This window comes from Hyperoodon ampullatus (genome assembly GCF_949752795.1).
Source record: "Hyperoodon ampullatus genome assembly, chromosome: 17".
NCBI lineage: Eukaryota > Metazoa > Chordata > Mammalia > Artiodactyla > Ziphiidae > Hyperoodon > Hyperoodon ampullatus.
Window position 1 is genome coordinate 57,669,359 of NC_136930.1, and position 21,132 is coordinate 57,690,490.

Sequence of the window (21,132 nt, forward strand, 5' to 3'; positions counted from 1 at the left end):
ACGAAGCCACCAGAAAGGTTCTTGTCCATCCTCACTGCCAATGGAAACAAGGTAAAGGAATTCAGCAACGGAAGCCCTCATGTACTGGCTGTGCATCGATGATCTTAACTATTAGAAGACAGGACATTCTAATTTGAGAGTTCATGGTAGTAACTGGTCCTTTTTAAAATTGGAGCTCTCAGAGACCTAAGGGAACATAAGACACTTTCAGGTCTGGGAAGTTTGCCTCGGCTTTTGCATCCATAATTCAGCTGGTCCAGCAAGTCTTATTCAGATTCTTAAGCTGGTGGGCTGCCTTCTCCTTACTCCCACCCTTTAAACAGGTTTGATTAATATTTCTTTACTTCTTAAATCAAGAGCTCTTCCCCCCCCAATAGTATCTAGATCTATTCACATTCATTCAGCTCACCCCTGATAATTAAAGTTCAGTAACCTTTATGAAAGGCTACCAGCATAATATCCCTTCAAGTACCCAGGTTTCCAGAATCGTTAAAATAAAGGCTAACATAGCCTACTTTAAATGAAAAACAAAAATCGCTCCAAAATAAAAATGGAAGGAAGCAATCGAGATTGATCCTTCTTTGAGCACCATTCGGAACAAGAAAAAATTAACGTGTAATGCACATAAAATTCCACCTAGCGGATATTCCACTTCTTCTGAAGCATCCTATTGCAAAGTGTGTCAATATGATATGTCCAGGTAGGCCTACCTAGCTAGGTTATCTTTTGTGACATGACTACAATGATTATTTCATGGATTTTTCTCTACAGCCTCAATTTTGGGTCATTTTGTTGTTTTCAACAAAGGTGATATGGTTCATGTATATGTAAACTTGATTTGTATAAGCCTTTTTGCATCAACACCTAAGTCAGCTTTAAAAAAAATGTTTTTAAGATCATATGTCCTAATGTGGAGCTGGAAAAAGGTATTGTATGGAAATCATAAGTGGCCGAGTCCTCTACGGAATTTCTGCATTAAATTCATTACGTGGTTGGCAGGCACTGTACTCTCTGGTCTTGGCTTCTTCCCAGTTCATGTTGGCTGACTTCGGGACTCCTGGTTATCTTTGAAGTTGACTGAGATATAACTCCTGACGTCCTACAGAGATGGCTATGATCTGTCAACTTGCTGCAGTGAAATACAACTCTTGCCTAAGTGAATTAAAATTACATCTTACTGTTGGGCCTTGCTGACTTGCTAAGCATTGTTCTATTCCCAGATGTAGCTTCAAAATGGGAAAAGAACATACTGGCCAGCATTCCAAAGAGATGTGCTCTGAGAGTGACATAAAATAAAACTGTGGAGATTTCAAGTGGCTGAAAAGTATGTCAGACCCTGTTCTCATTTATAATTACCATTTTTTTCTTTTTCCCACATAACATACATTGTTTGTGGAGAATATGCCCTGTGAGTTTTGTGACAGTAAATCGGGCAAAACAGTTCCCTGAATCCATTCATGTGACTGACTGGTACAATGAAGGACACAGATCTGCAAGTCAAGACAACATGAGTTGTAAGTCGGCTTGGGGGTCATTTAACAAAAACATCACATTCATTTTTGCAAAGGAGAAAGATACAAGAATAATTTGGCAAATGTAAAGAATTAAATACAAATTTGCAAAGGCCAGATGAATAAGGATTAACTGCTAACCCTTTAAGTTGCTGAGTGTTGCAACTTAAACGGCATGAAACCTATTTGGGCATTTTATAGAAGGAAACGAGTGCAAGCACCATGGACCTAAGAATTATTTTTCAAAAAATACTTAAGAGATAGTCATATCCACTTAGCAGAAAATGTCACATGTATGAGAGTGGGCTAAGGCTGGGTCAAATTGGATAAGAGAGAGATTCAGGGAGCTCTTCTGAGTCACCAGGCTGCAGAGAAAAGCCTGTCTTTCATTGAAGTTCATTGCCTGTGCACCACTCACAACACAGAATCAGGACACGTGGGCTCTGGTCCTTGCTGTCACTAGGTAGCATATTGAGTCACCTCTCCAGTGCTCAAAGCTCTCTCCCTCCTTGCATTCTCTTTGAAAGTTCCTTTCTCACTTCCAGATGTCTACAAAGCAAGGATGAGTTAAAGTCTCCTGGATTTACGGTTTCCACTGACCTAAGCCAGGCACTTGAACATAATTCTGTGATGAGACTTTCTTCTAACCCAATGCTGGAAGCACATTTATGAGATGCATGGGAGTTTAGGGGTAAAAAAAAAAAAAAAAAAAAATTAAAGTGCTTCTTGTTTATTTAACATAAGAGGACCCAATAATGTCTTTCTCTTCTTTATTCTTTCTTGCCTCTTCCAAGTAGAAGCAAACATTTAATCTCAGAAGTCTCCATCTTTTATAATGGAGTTAAGGGATATATATATTTTTTTCAGTTTGTAATTGCAATTTTATAATGATCAGAAGCTCAAAGCAGCATTTCCAGGGATAGAAATGTTCTTTTTAACAAGAAGCACGACTAAACTACAGATTCTACAGATTTAAAAATTAAAATGAAATAAAACAGTATTCACATTTGTTTCTGATTATTTTGTTTGCCAGATTCTTGCTCAAAACACTGTTTGGCTAAAAGTGGTATCAGGGTCCCAACGGCGAGATACACCCTCCGTTTACGTCTCAGCAATCCTCAAGTTCAGTGGTGGGAATTTCAACATTATTACTTCTTCTTCAATAGAGAAGCTCCTGAAACGAGGTTTTCACAACCATGAAAAGAGCTTGTCTTGTGACTCCTGCTGAGCCAACGATATACTCATTCTTCCTTTGCCTTGAAACCAAAGCCTTTCCCCAGCCCTAGGCAGACGTATGTCAGTGGTTGAATGTGTAATCTAACCCATGCCCGTGAAAAGCACTAGGTTACTATTGTGGGTCAATACTTCCATCTCACTAATATGCTGGTGGATTGTTTGCATGGTTCCTTGTGTAAACTGAACACTTCTTAATTACACTAGTATTTTCTTGGTACTAACTTCCCGCAACCCCACAATGAAAAAGATGATCATCTTTATCTCAAACATAAAGTTTTCAGTTAGAACTGTCTACCTGGAGGTCATTATACTTCTTCTCATGCAGCAACATTTTAGAGATAAAAGTTCAAGTGGATCTGCAAATTCAAAAGGGAAAACAATTTGCTCTGGCAAAGCTGAGTCATGAACTTGTCTCAGTTATGCTTGGCTATTTCTTGACATGGGGTAGAGTGACTTATGGTTTTTTCCATGAAGTCCGAGCTTTTCGAAACTGCGGGGCACCCCGCGTGACCGACGGCGATGCTGTCTGTGGAAGAGGAGCAGCAGCTTTGAAATATTCACAACCAACACAATTTTGATTAAAGAAAGAACTCTGGTTTTTAATAGTTTTGATCATTAAAAAAGTTTAAACCTGCATAGCAATCATTTCAAAAATAATTATTTAATGTTCCATAATTAAACTGTACACAACCTAGTCTTGGGACGTAGAAGCCAGTGAGGTGAGGCTGGAGCAGTCCTGTGCAGTCCCACGAGTCAGGAGTAGAGTTTCCATTGGCCTTTTTATTTTCCTTTATTTTCTTTTTTTGTCACTTTGATCATCTTAGTTTATTTGGATACTTGGCACAATCTAGCTCCGCTGCTGGGCGGATGTGCACGGGGAAGAGAGAGCCGCTGACCCCAACCTCTGGCCCTTCGTGCTCCCCTCCCCCGACTCGGCCAGGTTCCTCAAAGTCGCTCGATGTCTCGGTATTTCTTCCGCAGAATAGAGACCTGGTCTTTAAAGAGGACGGGGTCGAGCCTCATCTGAGAGTGGATCAGCGGCATGTAGCCAAACCAGCTGGCAAACGTATTCATGCAGCTCTGTCGCTGGGCAAAGTGGTCAGGGTCAGCCCAGCGGGAAGCCCGAGAGGTCTGGGGAAAGGGAGACAAAGAAGGAAGACGATGAGACAGGTGCCAGGTGAGATGGACACACGGCCGGAAACGAAGTCAGGCTTACGGGCACACAGTAGGGCTCAGGATTTGGCCTGGCCACCACGCGGCCCCATCCACGTGCCTGGTGAAGATGCAAGCATGGATCCGGATTTTCAGCCTCGCCAGAAGATTTTCCCGAGACCTGCCACGTTTCCCAGTGCCCCAAACATACAAAGATCCATAGGGACTGACACATTCTCTGGTCCGTGAAGGACCTACCAACTGAATCGCAACTGCTGTGGTCACCAAACATAAAACTTTTCTTTGCACTTGGGAGCAAATGCGATGACTAATAACGTATTTATGGTTTCACAGATAATTTTCTGAAACCCCCCTGTTAATTTGGTTGATTCTGAGTAAGTAGAAAGATGGCTGCCGTCTCTTCAGCTCTCCATGTTGACCCTAAGGTTGGTTAAATATTTTTAGACCATTTAAATGACTGACATTGATTTAAAAGAATGCCTTAAGTGACTTGAGTGCTGAAATTTAAATAGATCAACTAAGCACAATGTCTTTAAAATCGTGTTTTTATGAAACAAGGAAAAGGTGGGCTGCCCAATTATGTCGAAAAAACCCCACAAACTCATTTATGTCAATAGGCCACTGCTGAATGGTGTATATGTGTGTGTGTGTGTGTGTGTGTAATGTGTTTGCATCCTTATGCATTGTTAGAAAATACTTTCATAGGAAGGTATGTTTTGCTGTGAGAATCACTCAGAGTCACTTTAAAACCACAAGTGTCAATATGCTTGAAAGAAAGCATCAAAGGTAAATACAAATGTCAAGTTATCTTGGAGCAGCAGAACAACAAACAAAACACTATTTGTAAAGTGTTTTCATGAGCTCATTTGAGCCTCACAGCAACCTGGTCGAGTTATCTACCCAGGTAATAACATCTCCACCGTACAGATGAGGAAGCAGGTTCAAGGAAGTTAAAATTGTTTGTTCAGGGCTAGAAAGGGGCAGAACTCAGGTTTCATTCTTTGCCTTTTGTACTAGAGGAACTCTGCTTGGTAAATCAGAGAGAGTATCAAATTAAGCTGACGAGTTGAGTCCATATCAGAGCCGAAAGTCCCAAAGGTTACGTCCACTTTTCTCCTAATTTGGGATGAGCCTGCAGGCCATTTCTGATTGGCCCACTTATTCCCAAAGGGCTAGACCCACTACATCCCGGTGAGTGCTCACATCCGCAGAGGGAAACACTGTCAAGAGCCTAAGCTCATTCTTATTCTCTTACAAATGAAAGAAAAAAAAGAGTCCAAGTGAATCATTCAAGTCTCTTTTTTGCCTCTTGATTTTGGGTCAACCAACATATTACAGAAGATATCTTTCCTGTGTTATAAAGGCATAATTTTAGAGCACGATATCCATTTACTTTACCAGTCACACAAACATTCAATAAACTAGTGTATATGATGGGAAGAAGGGGGCAAATATAGCACATATCTAGCTAGATACGTCTAGTTAGACCTAAGCCTAAATTTAGATTTGTTCCAAAAGATGTGTAGGGCTTCCCTGGTGGCGCAGTGGTTGAGAGTCCGCCTGCCGATGCAGGGGACACGGGTTCGTGCCCCGGTCCGGGAAGATCCCACATGCCGCGGAGCGGCTGGGCCCGTGAGCCATGGCCGCTGAGCCTGCGCGTCCGGAGCCTGTGCTCCGCAACGGGAGAGGCCACAACAGTGAGAGGCCTGTGTACCGCAAAAAACAAAAACAAAAACAAAAGATGTGTAAAGTCACTAGAAATATTGGTTTGGGAGAATTAGGCAAATCTATGAAAAGAGTAAAAAACCAACCCCTAAGAAACCATACGTTATGAGTTCCACCCCTAATTTGTGTATAACCTCAGGGGAGTCCAGAGGACTCTGAGTTAACAATATTAAACGAATGGTGTAGCTTTAAATGAGATAATAAATATGAATATGCATGGGTACTCAATACATTTTGCTTGAATTTGAAAAGTCTTTCAGTGTTAAAAATGACAAATTCTTGTAAATCCTCTCGCCTGTCCTTTTAGTAGTTAGAGGGGAATAGAATTTTCCACTAGATTCTTTGCTTTGTCCAGTACCTAGTACCTAGACTGTACATATTTGGTAAATATTAAATTATTAAATTTTATAAACTTAAAATCCTGTAAATTTTTTGCTTTTACTAAATTCAGTGAATAAAAAACCATCAATTGTGTTAACATGAGGCCTGGTAACATTTTCCTCTGCAAAAGCTGGATTTATATGTGATTTTCAATAACTGTTAGAACAAGGTACATGGAAAAGCCCCCAAATTGAATTGATATAACTACATAAGTATGTCCTTTTAGGTTGACTCAAATCCTGCTGGATTCTCCATGATTTAACTTGGGTAGATCTAAATGGCCTTATGGTTTTTGATTTCGTACATAGAGTACTGGGCTCTGTCCAAGATGAATAAAAGGACCTTGGGGTGTAGAAGAATAAATAGTGGAAGAAACAGAGGCCGGGATTCAACTCCAAGTTGTCTCTAATCCTGGGTGACTTCTGGCAATATGCTTAAATTCTCTGGGTCCTAGTTTTCTTTCTTGTAAAAAGAGAAAGTTAGATTATATTTCGCTGAAAGTAGTTTTAGTAGTAATCGTTTGTGACTCAACACTGTATTTTACTTTGGCAAACGCTTTCATACGTCTGACCTCAACGCTGTGAGGTAGATTTCACCATTTCCATTTTAAAGATGAGACAATTGAGTTTCGGAAGGTAACTGACTTGCCTACAGCAACTAAGTGCTGGCTCTAGAACTGAAAATCAAGTACTATGACTCCTCATCTGCCTCCACAATGCGCATCCAACTCAAGAGCAACCATTAGAAGGCTGTGTTGAGAGCATTATTAGCTATTCACTCAATAAAACACCTAAAATAAACTTGCATAAATTCTCTTTAGGTCTTTAACTCTGGAGAAGAGACGTCTTTCTTATGCCACCTGGTAGGTCACATGAGCACTTTTATTTTTTTATTCAACTTTTATTGAAGTATACATGTTGTGTTAGTTTCAGGTGTACAGCAAAGCGATTCAGTTATACAGATATATATTCTTTTTTAGATTCTTTTCCATTATAGGTTATTATAAGATATTGAGTATTGTTCCCTGTGCTAGACAGTAGGTCCTTGTTGTTTACCTATTTTATATATAGTAGTGTGTATCTGTTAATCCTGAACTCCTAATTTATCTCTCCCCACACCCACTATCCCCTTTGGTAACCATAGTTTGTTTTGTATGTCTGTGAGTCTACTTCTGTTTTGTAAATAAGTTCATTTGTATCATTTTTTAAGATTCCACATATAAGCAATATTATATGATATTTGTCTTTCTCTGTCTGCCTTACTTCACTTAGTATGATAATCCCTAGGTCCATCCATGTTGCTGCAAATGGCATTATTTCATTCATTTTCATGGCTAATATTCCATTGCATATATATATATACAATGTCACATCTTCTTTATCCATTCATCTGTCGATGGACACTTAGGTTGCTTGCATGTCTTGGCTTTTGTAAACAGTGCTGCTATGAACATTGGGGTACATGGGTATTTTCGATTTAGAGTTTTCTCTGGATGTATGCCCAGGGATGAGACTGCTGGATCATATGGTAACTCTATTTTTAGTTTTTTAAGGAACCTCCATACTTTTCTCCATAGTGGCTGCACCAATTTAGACAGCTCTTATACTCTGGACATAAAGATACTCTTGACTTACATCTTCCCAATTACCCACGTCCAAACATACACTCCCTCAGAGCTTTTGGATGTGGTTTGTTTCCTGATATCTTCTCATTATGCTTCCTAGAGGAACAGTGAGTCCTCATTACCTCAGACTGAGTCACCAGTGAGCAAAGCAAGGGGGGAGAGTTCTCCTTCTCTTACCTGTCCCATCATTGTCTCCTTATACTGTTTCTTCTGGGTCACTTTGATTGGAGGCAATTTTGTCACAGCAGACACCAGGAAATTCATGAGTATGTCCTCACAGTTGGCCAGTTGGTCCACCATGTTCTTCAGGCTGGCTGGCAGGTAATGGGTGTAAAGGTAGTGATAATATCTGTACAAACCAAAGACAGGTTTCAGCAGGGGCCATCATTATAAAATAACAGGTGGTCTTCTTTGACCGAAACCACATACTCATTCTTTGAATCCTTAAACATATCATGGTTGATGATGATGATGACAACTGTCATTTATATGGTGTATACTCTATACCAGGTAATGTTCTAAAGTACTTTACAAGAAATGCCTCATCTAATCCTTATAAGAAACCTATGATGTAGGTACTAGTATTATCCCTGTTTTACAGATAAGGAAACAAGGTACAGAGAAACACACAGATGGAGCTATTGCTTGCCCAGGCTAATTTTAATATCAGGCTGGTTGGTTAGAAACCAAATACTCAGATGGCAAGAGAAGTTACTTACACGTGATCCACATATCATTACAAGTTGCTTTACAATTTTAATTATTGGTTTAATCAGAACTGTATTCAATACTATCCCATAACTCTGAGTTCAACAGTATAACCATTTCATTTTTTCTGGCCTGGAAGCCATGTGTTTCAACACTGTTAGAGCAAAACCCCAATCAATCTGGTGGTCAATCATTATGGAGAACCCACAATTTATTTGAATTATTTCTCACCCTAGTATTTTTTTGGAGGCATATATAGCATATATTTATTGGAAAAATCATTTGAATGAATTTGATTCACTGAATGGTGGTGGCGGGAAGAAAGAGGTGGAGTCTTGAGATCAAGATTCAGTCACCCTAAATGCTTATACCTTGTGCATTTCCAACTCCATCCTTGAGATGACAGGATTCTCTATTTTTTACTAAAGAAGACCAGGTTAAGATTTTTTTACTAAAGAAGACCAGGTTAAGATTGGTGTGTTCACCTTACTAAGGAGGGGATTTCAATAATGATTGAGTCAGGAACATTAGCCTTCTACACTCATGAATTTGGCCATCTTACCTGAGTCTCCTAGCTTTAAAGACCAAATCTATGCAAACAGCTCCCAAATTTATATCTCCATCCCTGACTTTTTCAACACACTCTTTTAAATGTCCCTACATGCCCAAGACTGAACTCCTGTATTTTCCCTAATACCTACTCCATCTACGCCTTTCCCCAACTCTGCTGATGGCTTACTACTCTATACTTCTAGCTCTTCAGGTCAAAAACCCTAAGAGTCATCAAACTCTGTACCCAGTCTGTCAGGACATCATGCTGGAGCATCTTCAAAATATGCCCACAATCTGATCACTACCTTCCCACCTCTGTTGCTTACTTCCTGACCCAGGCTCCATCATCTCTTGCCTAGATAATGTCAGTTGCCTCCTAATAAGTCTCCCTGCTTCTCCCCTGGCCCCGTTATAGTCTATCCTCACCACAGCCTTCACAGTAGATACCTAAAACATAAGAAGGATTGCTCTGCTCACACCCCTGCACTGGCTCCCCACGTAACTTAGAAGACGGTCAAGTGCTCATGATGGAAAGCAGGGTCCTGCATCCGGGATCCCATGACCTCTCTCACCTGCTTGCCCCTCACTCCACACTGGTCACATCGGTCTTCTGGATATTCCTCCAGCATCCTGTCTCAGGGCATCCTTTCACACTGTTCCCCATGCCAGAGCACTCCTCCTACAGGTATTCTCCTGGCTGACTTCTTTTCTCCTTTCAAGTCTCCACTCAAATCTCAGCCGTTCACCCCCAACCTGCTCCTTCTCCACCTTTGCCCTGCTCTGCTTTGTCTTATCTCCTAATAGATATATTTTTAAATTTATTTATTTTATTTATTTTTGGCTGCATTGGGTCTTCATTGCTGCACGTGGGCTTTCTCTAGTTGCAGCGAGTGGGGGCTACTCTTCATTGAGGAGCATGGGCTCTAGGCACGCACGTCTCAGTAGTTGTGGCTCACGGGCTCTAGAGCGCAGGCTCAGTAGTTGTGGTACACGGGATTAGTTGCTCCACTCCATGTGGGATCTTCCCGGACCGGGGCTCAAACCCGTGTCCCCTGCATTGGCAGGTGGATTCTTAACCACTGTGCCACCAGGGAAGCCCCTCTCTGAATATATTATAGAATTATTATGTATATTGCCTCTCCCCTTGTTAGAACACAAAACCTGTATGGGCAGATAATTTTTTTCCTATTTTACTCAGCAGTAAATCCTAAGCACCTAGAACAGAGCTGGAGGTGCTCAATTAAGCGTTTACTTTGTTGTTCTTGTACACATTCAGTTACTCAATACACCCTGAGTACGTCTCCATACCTCAGAGTCGCTGAAGATGCTGCTCTACCATAGTTTCTAAAGATGCCGTAAGCCAAGAGGTTTTACTGATTTCAAAGATACACGTTGGCCACATCAACAGAATTGAAATGGGGATTTTCCAAACAAATTTCCATTAAGGTTGTTAACAAGATTTGGCCCAAGTTCCCATCTCTGCAGCAGCCAGAAACTAATATAAAAAGCAATATAAGATGACGTCCAAACTCCTCACTTGTGGTAAAGAGCAGCTCCCGTCAACACCATGGAGTAGTCGTTCGTCCACTTGGACGTGTAGCCCCACCGCTCCTTCGAGTTGTCCCAGAAATGGCTGCGTGCAGGGTACCCTACAATCCTCTCGGGGAAGCTCTGCCACACGGTGAACGCAAAATCCACCTGCAGGCAGAACACAAGCCAAACAAGCAATCAACGGTGTTAACAAATGTCAACAAAACATCACCTTCCCCCTGCTAATTCGTAATGTGAAATCCCGGGACTGTTGCGAAACATTAATTCCACGTCTTCATCAGCAAATTAAACTGACTGCTTGACATTTGGCCCCATAATTATGCACATTTTAATGTTTTCTGTTAAAGAAACTTCAGATTAGTGTGGAAATGAAAGAAGGAAAAAAAATACATTGGTGGATATGTCCTTTAGAAATCCAGTCTACTCAAGCTAAAAAGTCAAAAAATCAGTTGCTTCCCCCCCAACCTCCAAAAGATAAGTGACCACTGATTGATGGGAGGCATAAATGCATCTGTTTTATAAACAGGAGCAGATTTTCTATATACATCTACAGTATGAATATAGAGCATACATCATCACCAGCACACAGCAAAGCCAGAGTGACAAATCAAAGCATCCACTTAAGCGCCAGAGAAAAGATGTTTAAAAAGCACGCAGGTTCTAACAGGAATACAAAGCAGATATCATCAAGAACAGTAATTCAGGCCTCTCAGTTGTGAAGATGCTCAGTGCATCTTAGAAAACACATCCATAGTGAAAAATCACTAGGAATAAGTAGGGCCAGGCCAAGATTATTTTTAAAGGAAATGCAGTGAAATGATTTCCTAATGCTCAAAATAACCCAAAGCAGGTACTTCTGAACCTGCTACAAACTAACCTGTGTAATTAGCAAATAGTCTGTTTTCAAATGTATAAACTCACTTTTGACTTTCTATGATTCTTTGATGAATGACACATAAAACAACATACAGAAAGTAAAAACAAAACAAACCCCCCCCCAAAAACCCAGTAACAGCAAACCATCATATAATGGTCATAACTGTGTAATGCTTATAATACAACAGGCATGGTTGTAAGAACTTACATATTTTAACTCATTTCATCCTCACTGTAACCCTGTGAAGTAGGTCATTTTAGAGTGTCCAGTTTACAGAGAGGGAAGCTAAGGATATGGAGGTTCAAATAATTTTTCTGAGTTAGTAAGTGGCAGAGCCAAGATGTGAACCCAAGCCATCTGGTTTCAGATTTGGTGTGTACTGTTATCACAGCTTCCCTTCTAGCTCTGTTGCTACGGTGTTGAAAACAATTTACCTTATACAGGTTACACACGCACCCAACAACCTTTGCCCTATCTCTTCTTGAAAAGCAATGCAAACGGAATTTTCATCTATTCCACAGATATTTCAAGTCTTGGCACTGTGATGGTGGCTGGGTGGCTGAGTGATGTTGGCAAGTCCAGTTCCTGACCTCCCAGGGGTTCAAAAGCAGAGCAAATAACTGTGCACAATAGCCCAAAGGTGGAAACAACCCAAATGCCATCAACTCATCAATAAATAAACCAAACATGGTATATCCATTCAATGGAATATTATTCAGCTATAAAAAGGAATGAAACACTGATGTGTATGCATGCCACGACATGGACAGACCTTGAAAACATTATGCTGAGTGAAAGAAGCCACACACAAAAGGCCCCATATTGTGTGATTCCACTTACAACAAGTGTCCAGGATACACAAATCCATAGACACGGAAAACAGATGGGTGGTTCCAAAGGATAGGGACTGGCTGATTAATGGATACAGGGTTTCCTTTTTGGGTAAAGAAAATGTTTCAGAGTGAAGTAGAGGTCATAAGCATACAACACTGTGAAGGTATTAAATGCCACTGAATCCTACACTTGAAGATGGTTAATTTTATGCTATGTGCATCTTACCTCAATTACAAGACAAAGCAAATAAGCCTAGATCAGTATTTCCCAAGCTTTCACCATATGCATAACCATCATCGCTCCTTTTCCCACATTCCCACCACATATTCGATAACTTAGTTAATATTTTTCTTTAAACAGTGTACTCTTTTTTTTTTTTTAAGCCTCATCCTAGGTAAACATGTCAGTGAAATCCTAGGTTTGGGAAACACTGGCCTGGGTGATCTGGAAGGGTCCTTTTATCTCTGAATTCTTGGGGCTTAGTTAGAAGACATGATTTTTGTAAACAGCCATGAATTTAAATTTTTATGGAGATTTAGTTTGGTGCCCTGACTCAAGATAACAAAGCCTTAACAATATAGCTTTTTCCCCAAAGCTATAATACCTGGGGGGAAAAAAGTAGGGTGTTGGGACACACATTAAGGAAGGTGGTGGGGTAAGGGGCGTCTCAAAGTTAAAAGATAGCAGGGGAGTGGACGGTATTTGCCAAAAAACTGAAAGTAGGTCGTGATAACCTGCACATCATCACTGGCGTTCAATACTAATGGTGCCAACTGATGGGATAGTACATTATGCAGCCCGTCGTCAAGGAATCAGCCTGGCTGTCAGCACTCTCTGGCGTTTTCCATTATCCTCTGAAAAGGAGACGCATACACCGATGGGGTGTTTTCATCACATGAATTCCTTACTATCTCAAAGCCATTTCAAGTCATTTCAAAGCAACTCAAAAGTAAATTCCAATAAAACTACGATTCTTGCGATAGTTCTGCTTTCACGCAGCTCATTAACACATCAAAGGAGGCAAAGGTCAGCTTATGGCCTCTTCTCTTAAAAACTAACATCGGTTTTCTTTTGAGAATTTGAAGCAACCCAGATAAATGTAAATAACTATAAACCAACTCTATCTAATACCCTTTATAAGACACTGTTTAAAAATCTATCCTTAATACTACAGAGAGGCATTTAAACAAGCTAAGAATCCTTAGAGAGGAAATAAAATGAACCAACATCTATTCACCTAAAAAAAAAGAGAAAAGAGAAACCCTTGTCCTCCACGTCAGGCAACACGACTGCTCCACTGTTCAGCCAGAAAAGTAAACAAACCAGACGGCCAGCCTCTTAAATTTCCATCTCATGCTCAACCCACGCTGACTTCTAATTGCTCCACAGACAGCACAAGTTCTTCCCAGCATGCACTGAGAGGCTGGAATTGCTATTCTCTGAAAAGAAATTCACCAGCACGTGGCTACATCACAGCAGCTGAATGTTATTTCACCGTGGGACAGACAGAAACAAATCCGAGGGTGAGATCAATTGCTCTGTGCCCAGCGGAAGATGAGAGATCCATCAGTACTTCAGGTCATAGGGTAACGATTCAGGTATATGCTGTAGTCTTGACTATACGTTTCACGTGGCAACTTGCTGCCTTTCCTCTGTTTGCTCTCCGGGATCCACTCTCCGATCTTTTTGCCACGCCCCACGCCTGAGACAATGGAACTCTGTGGACGGCATAACCTGGCCATCCTTGCCAGCTGGTGGCCGACTGGGTTAGGTCAGTGGGAGTTGCTGGCAGGAACATGGAGGTGGGACAGAGAGAGGACAGTATTTCTCCCCACCCCAGCTTTGGCCCCAGAGCTCTGGTAGGTGCCACACCCCTCCACGGTCATAGCTCTTGTAGGGCAGCCTCTTCTCCCTAGTTCCCCTTTTAAGGAACACCAGAAACACTGTTGCCTTCCTTCACTTCTTCAGGCCTAGAAGTAGGAGCTGCTTCCAGCTCGTGCCACTCCCCAGGTGCCTCTCCCTCTCCTGTGACTTCCTTTAACCCCACTCACCTCCCTAAGTCATACTAAATCCCTTCATTGGAGTCACCTGATTTGAATTGTTTGCTGCCAGGACTCTGGCGGCTACAGGCAGGAACTGTGGAATCAAAGTACCTGGCAGAGACCAGAACAAAGACATCCCTCAATAAATACTTGTTGAATGAATTTGCTCCGGGGATGCCAGCCTCCCTTGCAGGAAGCAGGAGAAAAATGCAGGCTGGAGCGACCCGTTCCTTGTCTTCCATTGCAGTCATTCCCTCTGAACGTTAAGCATCTCCCCCCTTCCCCCCACCGCTTTCTCCTGCCGACTCACACGTGACACAACTGGCTGTGTGCTCACACTTTAATCTGCGCAGCACGCACCCCTCAACATCACTCATTCACCAAGTATTTATAGAGCTTTGGCTGCACAGAAAGCCTTTGACCAAGGGGAGGCCCAGGACATTTTGTCCTGGGGTGATTTTGGTTGCCCTTACACAGAACGTCTGCTCAACTCCATTTGATGGAAACTGGAAGCATCCATGGAATTTGAAGAGACACAGAGACCGCTAGCCCAAGTTACCATGAGTCCTGGCTATGTGGGCAGCAGGCCGTTAGAATCAGACTGGCATCCAGGAAAACGCCTGCTGGTAAGTGTCGACATTTAAATTGAAAAGAAAATGATTATGAATAAAAAGGAATAAAAGAAGGGGACCAGGATAAGTAGCTAAGTCTCCAAGCTTTTTAGCAGCTACCATGAATAATGTATTTGCGATCTACTACATTTTTGTGTAACTGTCTTTGGTCCCCTCTACGGTTTTAAGTGCGGTTTCAGAGATCAATACTCATTCGAGTTGTAAAAATTGGTTTTCTAGCATAGCTATCTTTCCTCTTCTCTCCCTCCCCCTCACACATTGCTCTGTGCAATCTTATTTTTGGCACAAATACCTGAACATCTGAAATAGCAGGGATCTCCATCTCAGCCTTCAAGTGAAACCGTTTGCTCTCGTGTGGGTTGATGAAAATGCACACTTCCAACCAAGATGGAAAAGCTGCCTTTAGAACCCAGAATAGTGTTCCCCAACAGAGTCAACACACGCCCACACAGGCGTTAGAAGAATCAGGAAAGATGGGCTCCCAGAGCATGGTTTCAAGAAAATGCTACACAGGTGCCCCTGCCCGCCTCCCCTGGGTCCCACTGCACACCTGCCTGCACCTGCACTGTTTAAAAACAAACAAACAAACAAACAAAAAACAAAAGGAGGGCAGGATGGAGGGGTGAGGTGAGGCACAGCCTTGCAAATGAGGAAGCGATTAGCAGAGGAAACAAAGGGGAAAATGCCCTCATCAGGGTGCCAGGTGGCGGCAAGGTGCTCACAGGAACCGGGTTGATTCAAACCGACTCTGCAGGAAGTTTTGAAAACCGTTTTGGGCTTGGCCAAGGCAAGGGCAAAAGAGACGCCGCCGGCACCTTGGGGTTTGAGGCGACTGCCCGCAGGGCCCTCCGCCCCTCCTTGCTGAGGCTGCTTACCTCCGTGGTTGAAAGCACAGTGTCCTCATCAAGGCTGAGCACGGCGTCTGTGATGATGTTGTCATAGGGCAGAAAACGGCTGCTCATAACCTGGGAGGCAGGGGAAAGCAGGCAGGAGGGAAGGAATCGGGGAGAAGAGAGGTAAATGGACAGTCTTGTTTTCAGGAAAAGTTCCCCCATCGTCATCTTCACAAAGGATGCTCCACCACCATGTCACCTCTCAACATAGAAGGCTTCCATTTCCCATCTGTGGAGACTCATTTGGTTCTACCGTTACTGGGCACCTACTGTGTACAGACACCTTGCTAGCCGAAGGGAGTACAGAGGTGAGTAAGATACATTCTCTGTCTTGGAGGAGTTCACAGTCTGCAGGGAGACCAAGATGACCAAGAGAACAAGACGCGAATGATCGGTCCTCGCCTGATATGAGAAATGCCAGGAGACCAGAGGATGCAGCAACCAGCTGCTTGGAAGAGCAACGAAAGCCTCAGAGTCACGTTGAATCAGGACCCTGATGGCTAGGAATCCACTGAGGATAAATAGAAATGAGGCCTAAAAGACAGAGGGCTCAGTAGATGCAAAGGCACAGAGGGGAGAGCCAGCCCTCTGAGGCCAGGGAAGAGTGGATGGACGGAGCAGTGATTCCAAGTGTGGGACACACACCACTGGAAGGCCAGGTCATTTTAGGAGGTGCAGAGACAAACATTTAAAAATTCTACTCTTGGGCTTCCCTGGTGGCGCAGTGGTTGAGAGTCCGCCTGCCGATGCAGGGGACACGGGTTCGTGCCCCGGTCCGGGAAGATCCCACATGCCGCGGAGCGGCTGGGCCCATGAGCCATGGCTGCTGAGCCTGCGCGTCCGGAGCCTGTGCTCCGCAACGGGAGAGGCCACAACAGTGAGAGGCCCGCATACCAAAAAATAAAAAAAAATTCTACTCTTTATTAATTTTAGCTCAGAGAAGCAAAAATATATACACATATATATTAGTAGCTATAGCAATAAAAGGTACTAGTAGAGTCATTCAAAAATAGTTTCATTAAAGTGAAAAGTAAGCTGATTTAAAGAAAAATACTAAACAATAGAACACATGGTCCATGGGTTTAGGAAAATTGTGAAGGTTATATAAAGTTTGGGCAGCACCAGGATAAGGCATGGTGAGGTGAGTGTACGTGTGTGTGTGTGTGTGTGTGTGTGTGTGTGTGTGTGTGTGTGTGTGTGTGTGTGTGGTGAGGGTTTGGGGGATGAGGGGATCAGTTGAAACACTGAGACCGAAGAGACTACCCTATGACAGTCCCAGCATGAACTTCTGTGTTGAAGTTTCTGTAGAATACCTAATAAGACTGATAATATAAGAATAACTAACATTTTTTAAAACATTTACTCTGTGTCAGGGAATGTTCCAAGTTCTTATTTATTTATTTAGGCTGTGCCGGGTCTTAGTTGCAGCACGCAGGATCTTCATTTTGCGCCATGCGGGATCTAGTTCCCCGACCAGGGATCGCACCTGGGCCCCCTGTATTGGGAGCGCGGAGTCCTACCCACTGGACCACCAGGGAAGTCCCGGAAATGTTCCAAGTTCTTTATGTACATCATCTCATCTCATCTGTATAACCACCCCGTTTTATAGGTGAGAAAACTAAGGTACAAAAAGGTTGTGTCTTGCTTAGGATGGACCCACCAGCACACCATCCCAGATGGTGTGATTCTATAGAGCACGTCAGCCCTCTGCTATACCTGTCTCGGGGCTGAAAGGACCTCAAGAGTGACTGTGGGCACACATGGCAGTCTCACATTCACCACTTCCTCTGGAAGGTATATTAACTGTCGTGCATCCTCTCTCAATTCCTACGCGGAGACTGAGAGAGGAGACACTTGCCATCAACTTTCAAGGCACAAAGGCCAGGGAATGAAGCAGCTGGATGCTAGAGACAAAGGGAAAAGGGAGGCACTTAGCCCGGCTGCCAAGGCTCACAAATCTAAGGACCCCTCCCCACAGCCCCCCAAAGAAGCCCAAGCTATATTTACATCGGGGAGCCAGCTTATCCGCAAGCCTCATCTCAGATTTGGTTTACATGCCGGAGAAGCTACTGGAGGGCTCACATCATTAAAGGGTGGAAAATGCCCCCTAGAACCCATCTGTGGGAGCTCAAGGGATACACCTACACTCCAGGCTCTGCTCCGACACATCTGCCAACTGGGTCAAGTGTTTTTTTTTTCTCTGTCTTCCAAACTAAAATACAAAAGCGATCAGCAACCCCCTATACACAGGGCTCAGAAATCTCAGCCTGAAGCAATTCTCCTGACACTGTTTACATGTCCACTAACTAAGGCAGAAGTTATTAGTTGCCAGCTTAGCGATGCCCTGACCTTTCCCTTGTTAAGCCTACAGGGGAGAGCTGCAGAGACAAGGCCTATAAATTCAAAATAGAATTTTCCAGCCAAAGCAGCAAACACATCAATTTTAAACTCAAGGCTAGACATGGAAATTTAAAATGCGGAAGGAGGAGGACATATGACTTCTTTCCCCATTATGGGCCCAACCACTGGGTTTAAAAGGATCCATTTCCTTTTTCTGAACTTGCTTCATCAATAAGAGTTAAGAGCCCATAAGTCAGCCACTTCCAAATCTAGTGTAGAAACTAGAGGCTCTCTTTCAAATACCCTGCCTCAGCTACGTTCCAAAAGTTCAGTGGATTAGCATGAAAGGAGCCAATGTACTTACAAAGTCAATCCTGAGGGAGCTGGGTTTTCCTTGTTAGCTCACTTAAGAAATACTTAGCTACCATGTAACAGCCCAAACTCTTCTAGAATGAACAAACACAACGAGGAAATGACCTAGGCTCAAGAAGTTCCCTGTCTCGTAGGGAAGATAAGAAATGTTCATAAGTAATAATACAAAGCACAATAAGAGTTGACATTTTTCAAGCACCTACCATGTGCATCCACACTCCTAAGCAGCAATACATTTACATGTACAGTGTCAAACCATTTGATCCTTTTAGCTAACCTGTTAGGTGTTATGATTTCTTCCATTTACTGAAGGAGGGATTGAGGCACACAGAATGAAATAACTTGCCTTAGGTCACATAGAGGAAGTCTGACCCCAAAGCCCATAATACAAACCATCACTTTACAATGCCCCCCCACCGAAGAGGAGCTGACATTTACTGAATCCTGAGTGTATAACAGGTACAGGGCTGAGCACCTGTGATGCAGTATCTCATTTCATCATCAAAATGGGCCCAAGTCTTAGCCCATGTGCCCTAGAATACAGAGTCTAAGGCAAGACTTAAGTGCAAACGCTTTACCAGGTGGTGCAGTCCCAACGAGGGAAAAGGAACCACGTGACCTACTGGATTCATTGGCCAAGGTGAAGTCTAGGACTCAACGAATGGCCAGAAGCCCAGACATAAATATGGCTGGGAGAATGGGAGGTATCTTATAAGACACACCTGATAAAGCCTACAAGAAAGGTACTATTATTATCATCATCATCTTAGAAATAAAGAAACTGGGACAACTAGCTGGGAGTGAGAGTATAAAATCAATCAATGAGTCTGTGCATAAAAATGCAATACTAACCATAGGAGTCAGAATGGCTCCCAGTCGGTTGGTCCGAATGGATCCTATTTGAATATCCTGACATATTCAGAGAGAGACTTATCTACCAGAAGGAGATCTAGTCACCCATGGAAGCATAAAAAAAACAAAGAATTTCCAAGTTCAAAGTGAAGAGAACCCATCTGAACACTGTTCAGGGCCTCAGGCATTCGAACTGGGAAGACAGATATGTAGGGTTATAGGCAGGAGATTTTTCTGTGCCAGTCCCTTTTGTGAAACCATACCTATTGGTGAGATGAATTCATAAGGGTAAGACCGATGCCAACAGGCACGTGATTATTCTCATTAAGTGCTTACCAATCAGCTCTCTGATAACATAGCTTGACTCCAGTCCTATGAAGGCTGTGACTGTATCTGTCACACTCACCACTGCGTTTCCTCATGTTACCCAGCACACAGTAGGCAGCTTACACTGGAACTCAATAGATAACGCATGGATCACCTTGTCCACGCACGTGACCGTTACAGTTCTCAGTGTATCCAGTTGAACTATATGAAATGGCCACTTGTAGCCACCCAATGATTTCAAATGGTGCAATCTAATACCTTGGTCATTCTTATTCTGGCTCAAAGAGGGTTTACTTAGTGTGAGACAATCTCTCATGACCTAACTCTTTGGGGACTGACGGAGGAAGTCTCTTAGATGACAATTTCAGTGTCATTTAATAGAGACTAATTTCCTCACGGTGGATAAGATCTACAAGAAAGCCACCAGCAGAAGCTTGAGAAAAAAGAATTCACCTCTGGCAGCAAAGAGTGGAAGATATTTCAAAGAGGAGGGCGCGGGCTTCCCTGGTGGCGCAGTGGTTGAGAGTCTGCCTTGCCGATGCAGGGGACACGGGTTCGTGCCCCGGTCCGGGAGGATCCCTCATGCCGCGGAGCGGCTGGGCCCGTGAGCCATGGCCGCTGAGCCTGCGCGTCCGGAGCCTGTGCTCCACAACGGGAGAGGCCACAACAGTGAGAGGCCCGCGTACCGCAAAAAAAAAAACAAAACAAAGAGGAGGGAGCATGTGAACCAGGGCTTAAAGAATACATGGGAATTTCAATAACAGAAATGAACAGCTGAGGAAGGATGGTCAAGACTTATAGCAAATGGGAAAGACAACACTTAGGGGTAGGAAGGGACACAGGGCTGTTAACTGTGACTGATGAAATCCATAGAAGAAAAGCAATGAGAGAGAAGACTGGGAAGGCCGGCTGAGGCCAGATTATACACAGCCTCTGATGTTAATTGAAAGCATTAGCAAAAAGACTCCCTTAAGGGCCATGAGATGATTAAGAAGATCATTCCGTTCTAGGCAAAATGAACTGGAGGAGGGAAGCAGGGGCCAGCTAGGCAGCCAGCACCCCTGAGAGTCTCTGATGGACACCTCAAAACAAAAGTAAGGTGGAAATGTCCTTTTTAAGATAAATTTTACGAAGAACCACTATTCTCAAAGACACAACCGACTCAGATTAATCAGCTGAGCAAACCTGATGCATCACCACCACCATCAGCAGCCTCATCTTCAACCTCATCACGTCCAGAAAGATTACCACTGCCAGGCCCTGAATTTATTTACTCCTCATAGTAACCCATGTGGTATGTGTTATTATTTCCATTTTGTAGATGATGAAACTGAGGCTCAGAGAAGGAAGGTATAGTCAGGGTCACACATCTTCTGAAGAGTTAGTATTAGGACCCAATTCAAAAGCCTACAGCTGTCACTATGGAAAACAGTATGGAGGTTTCTTAAAAAACTAAAAATATAGCTGCCATATGATCCAGCAATCCCACTCCTGGGCATATA

The 21,132-nt window shown here is 43.0% G+C and overlaps 1 protein-coding gene across 1 annotated transcript in view; it reads right to left on the reverse strand.

The window, feature by feature from the left end:
- Positions 1 to 3,319: 3,319 nt before the first annotated feature.
- EXT1 (exostosin glycosyltransferase 1) overlaps positions 3,320 to 21,132 on the reverse strand; it is a gene marked incomplete at its 5' end in the record, with an annotated part of 308,249 nt that continues 290,436 nt past the window's right edge. Inside the window, 4 exons of the mRNA XM_079722553.1 lie at positions 3,320 to 3,878; positions 7,828 to 7,999; positions 10,448 to 10,608; positions 15,722 to 15,811. Of these exons, the coding sequence (XP_079578679.1) occupies positions 3,693 to 3,878; positions 7,828 to 7,999; positions 10,448 to 10,608; positions 15,722 to 15,811 (609 nt within the window). The 3' untranslated portion in view covers positions 3,320 to 3,692. The remainder of the gene's footprint in view (positions 3,879 to 7,827; positions 8,000 to 10,447; positions 10,609 to 15,721; positions 15,812 to 21,132) is intronic.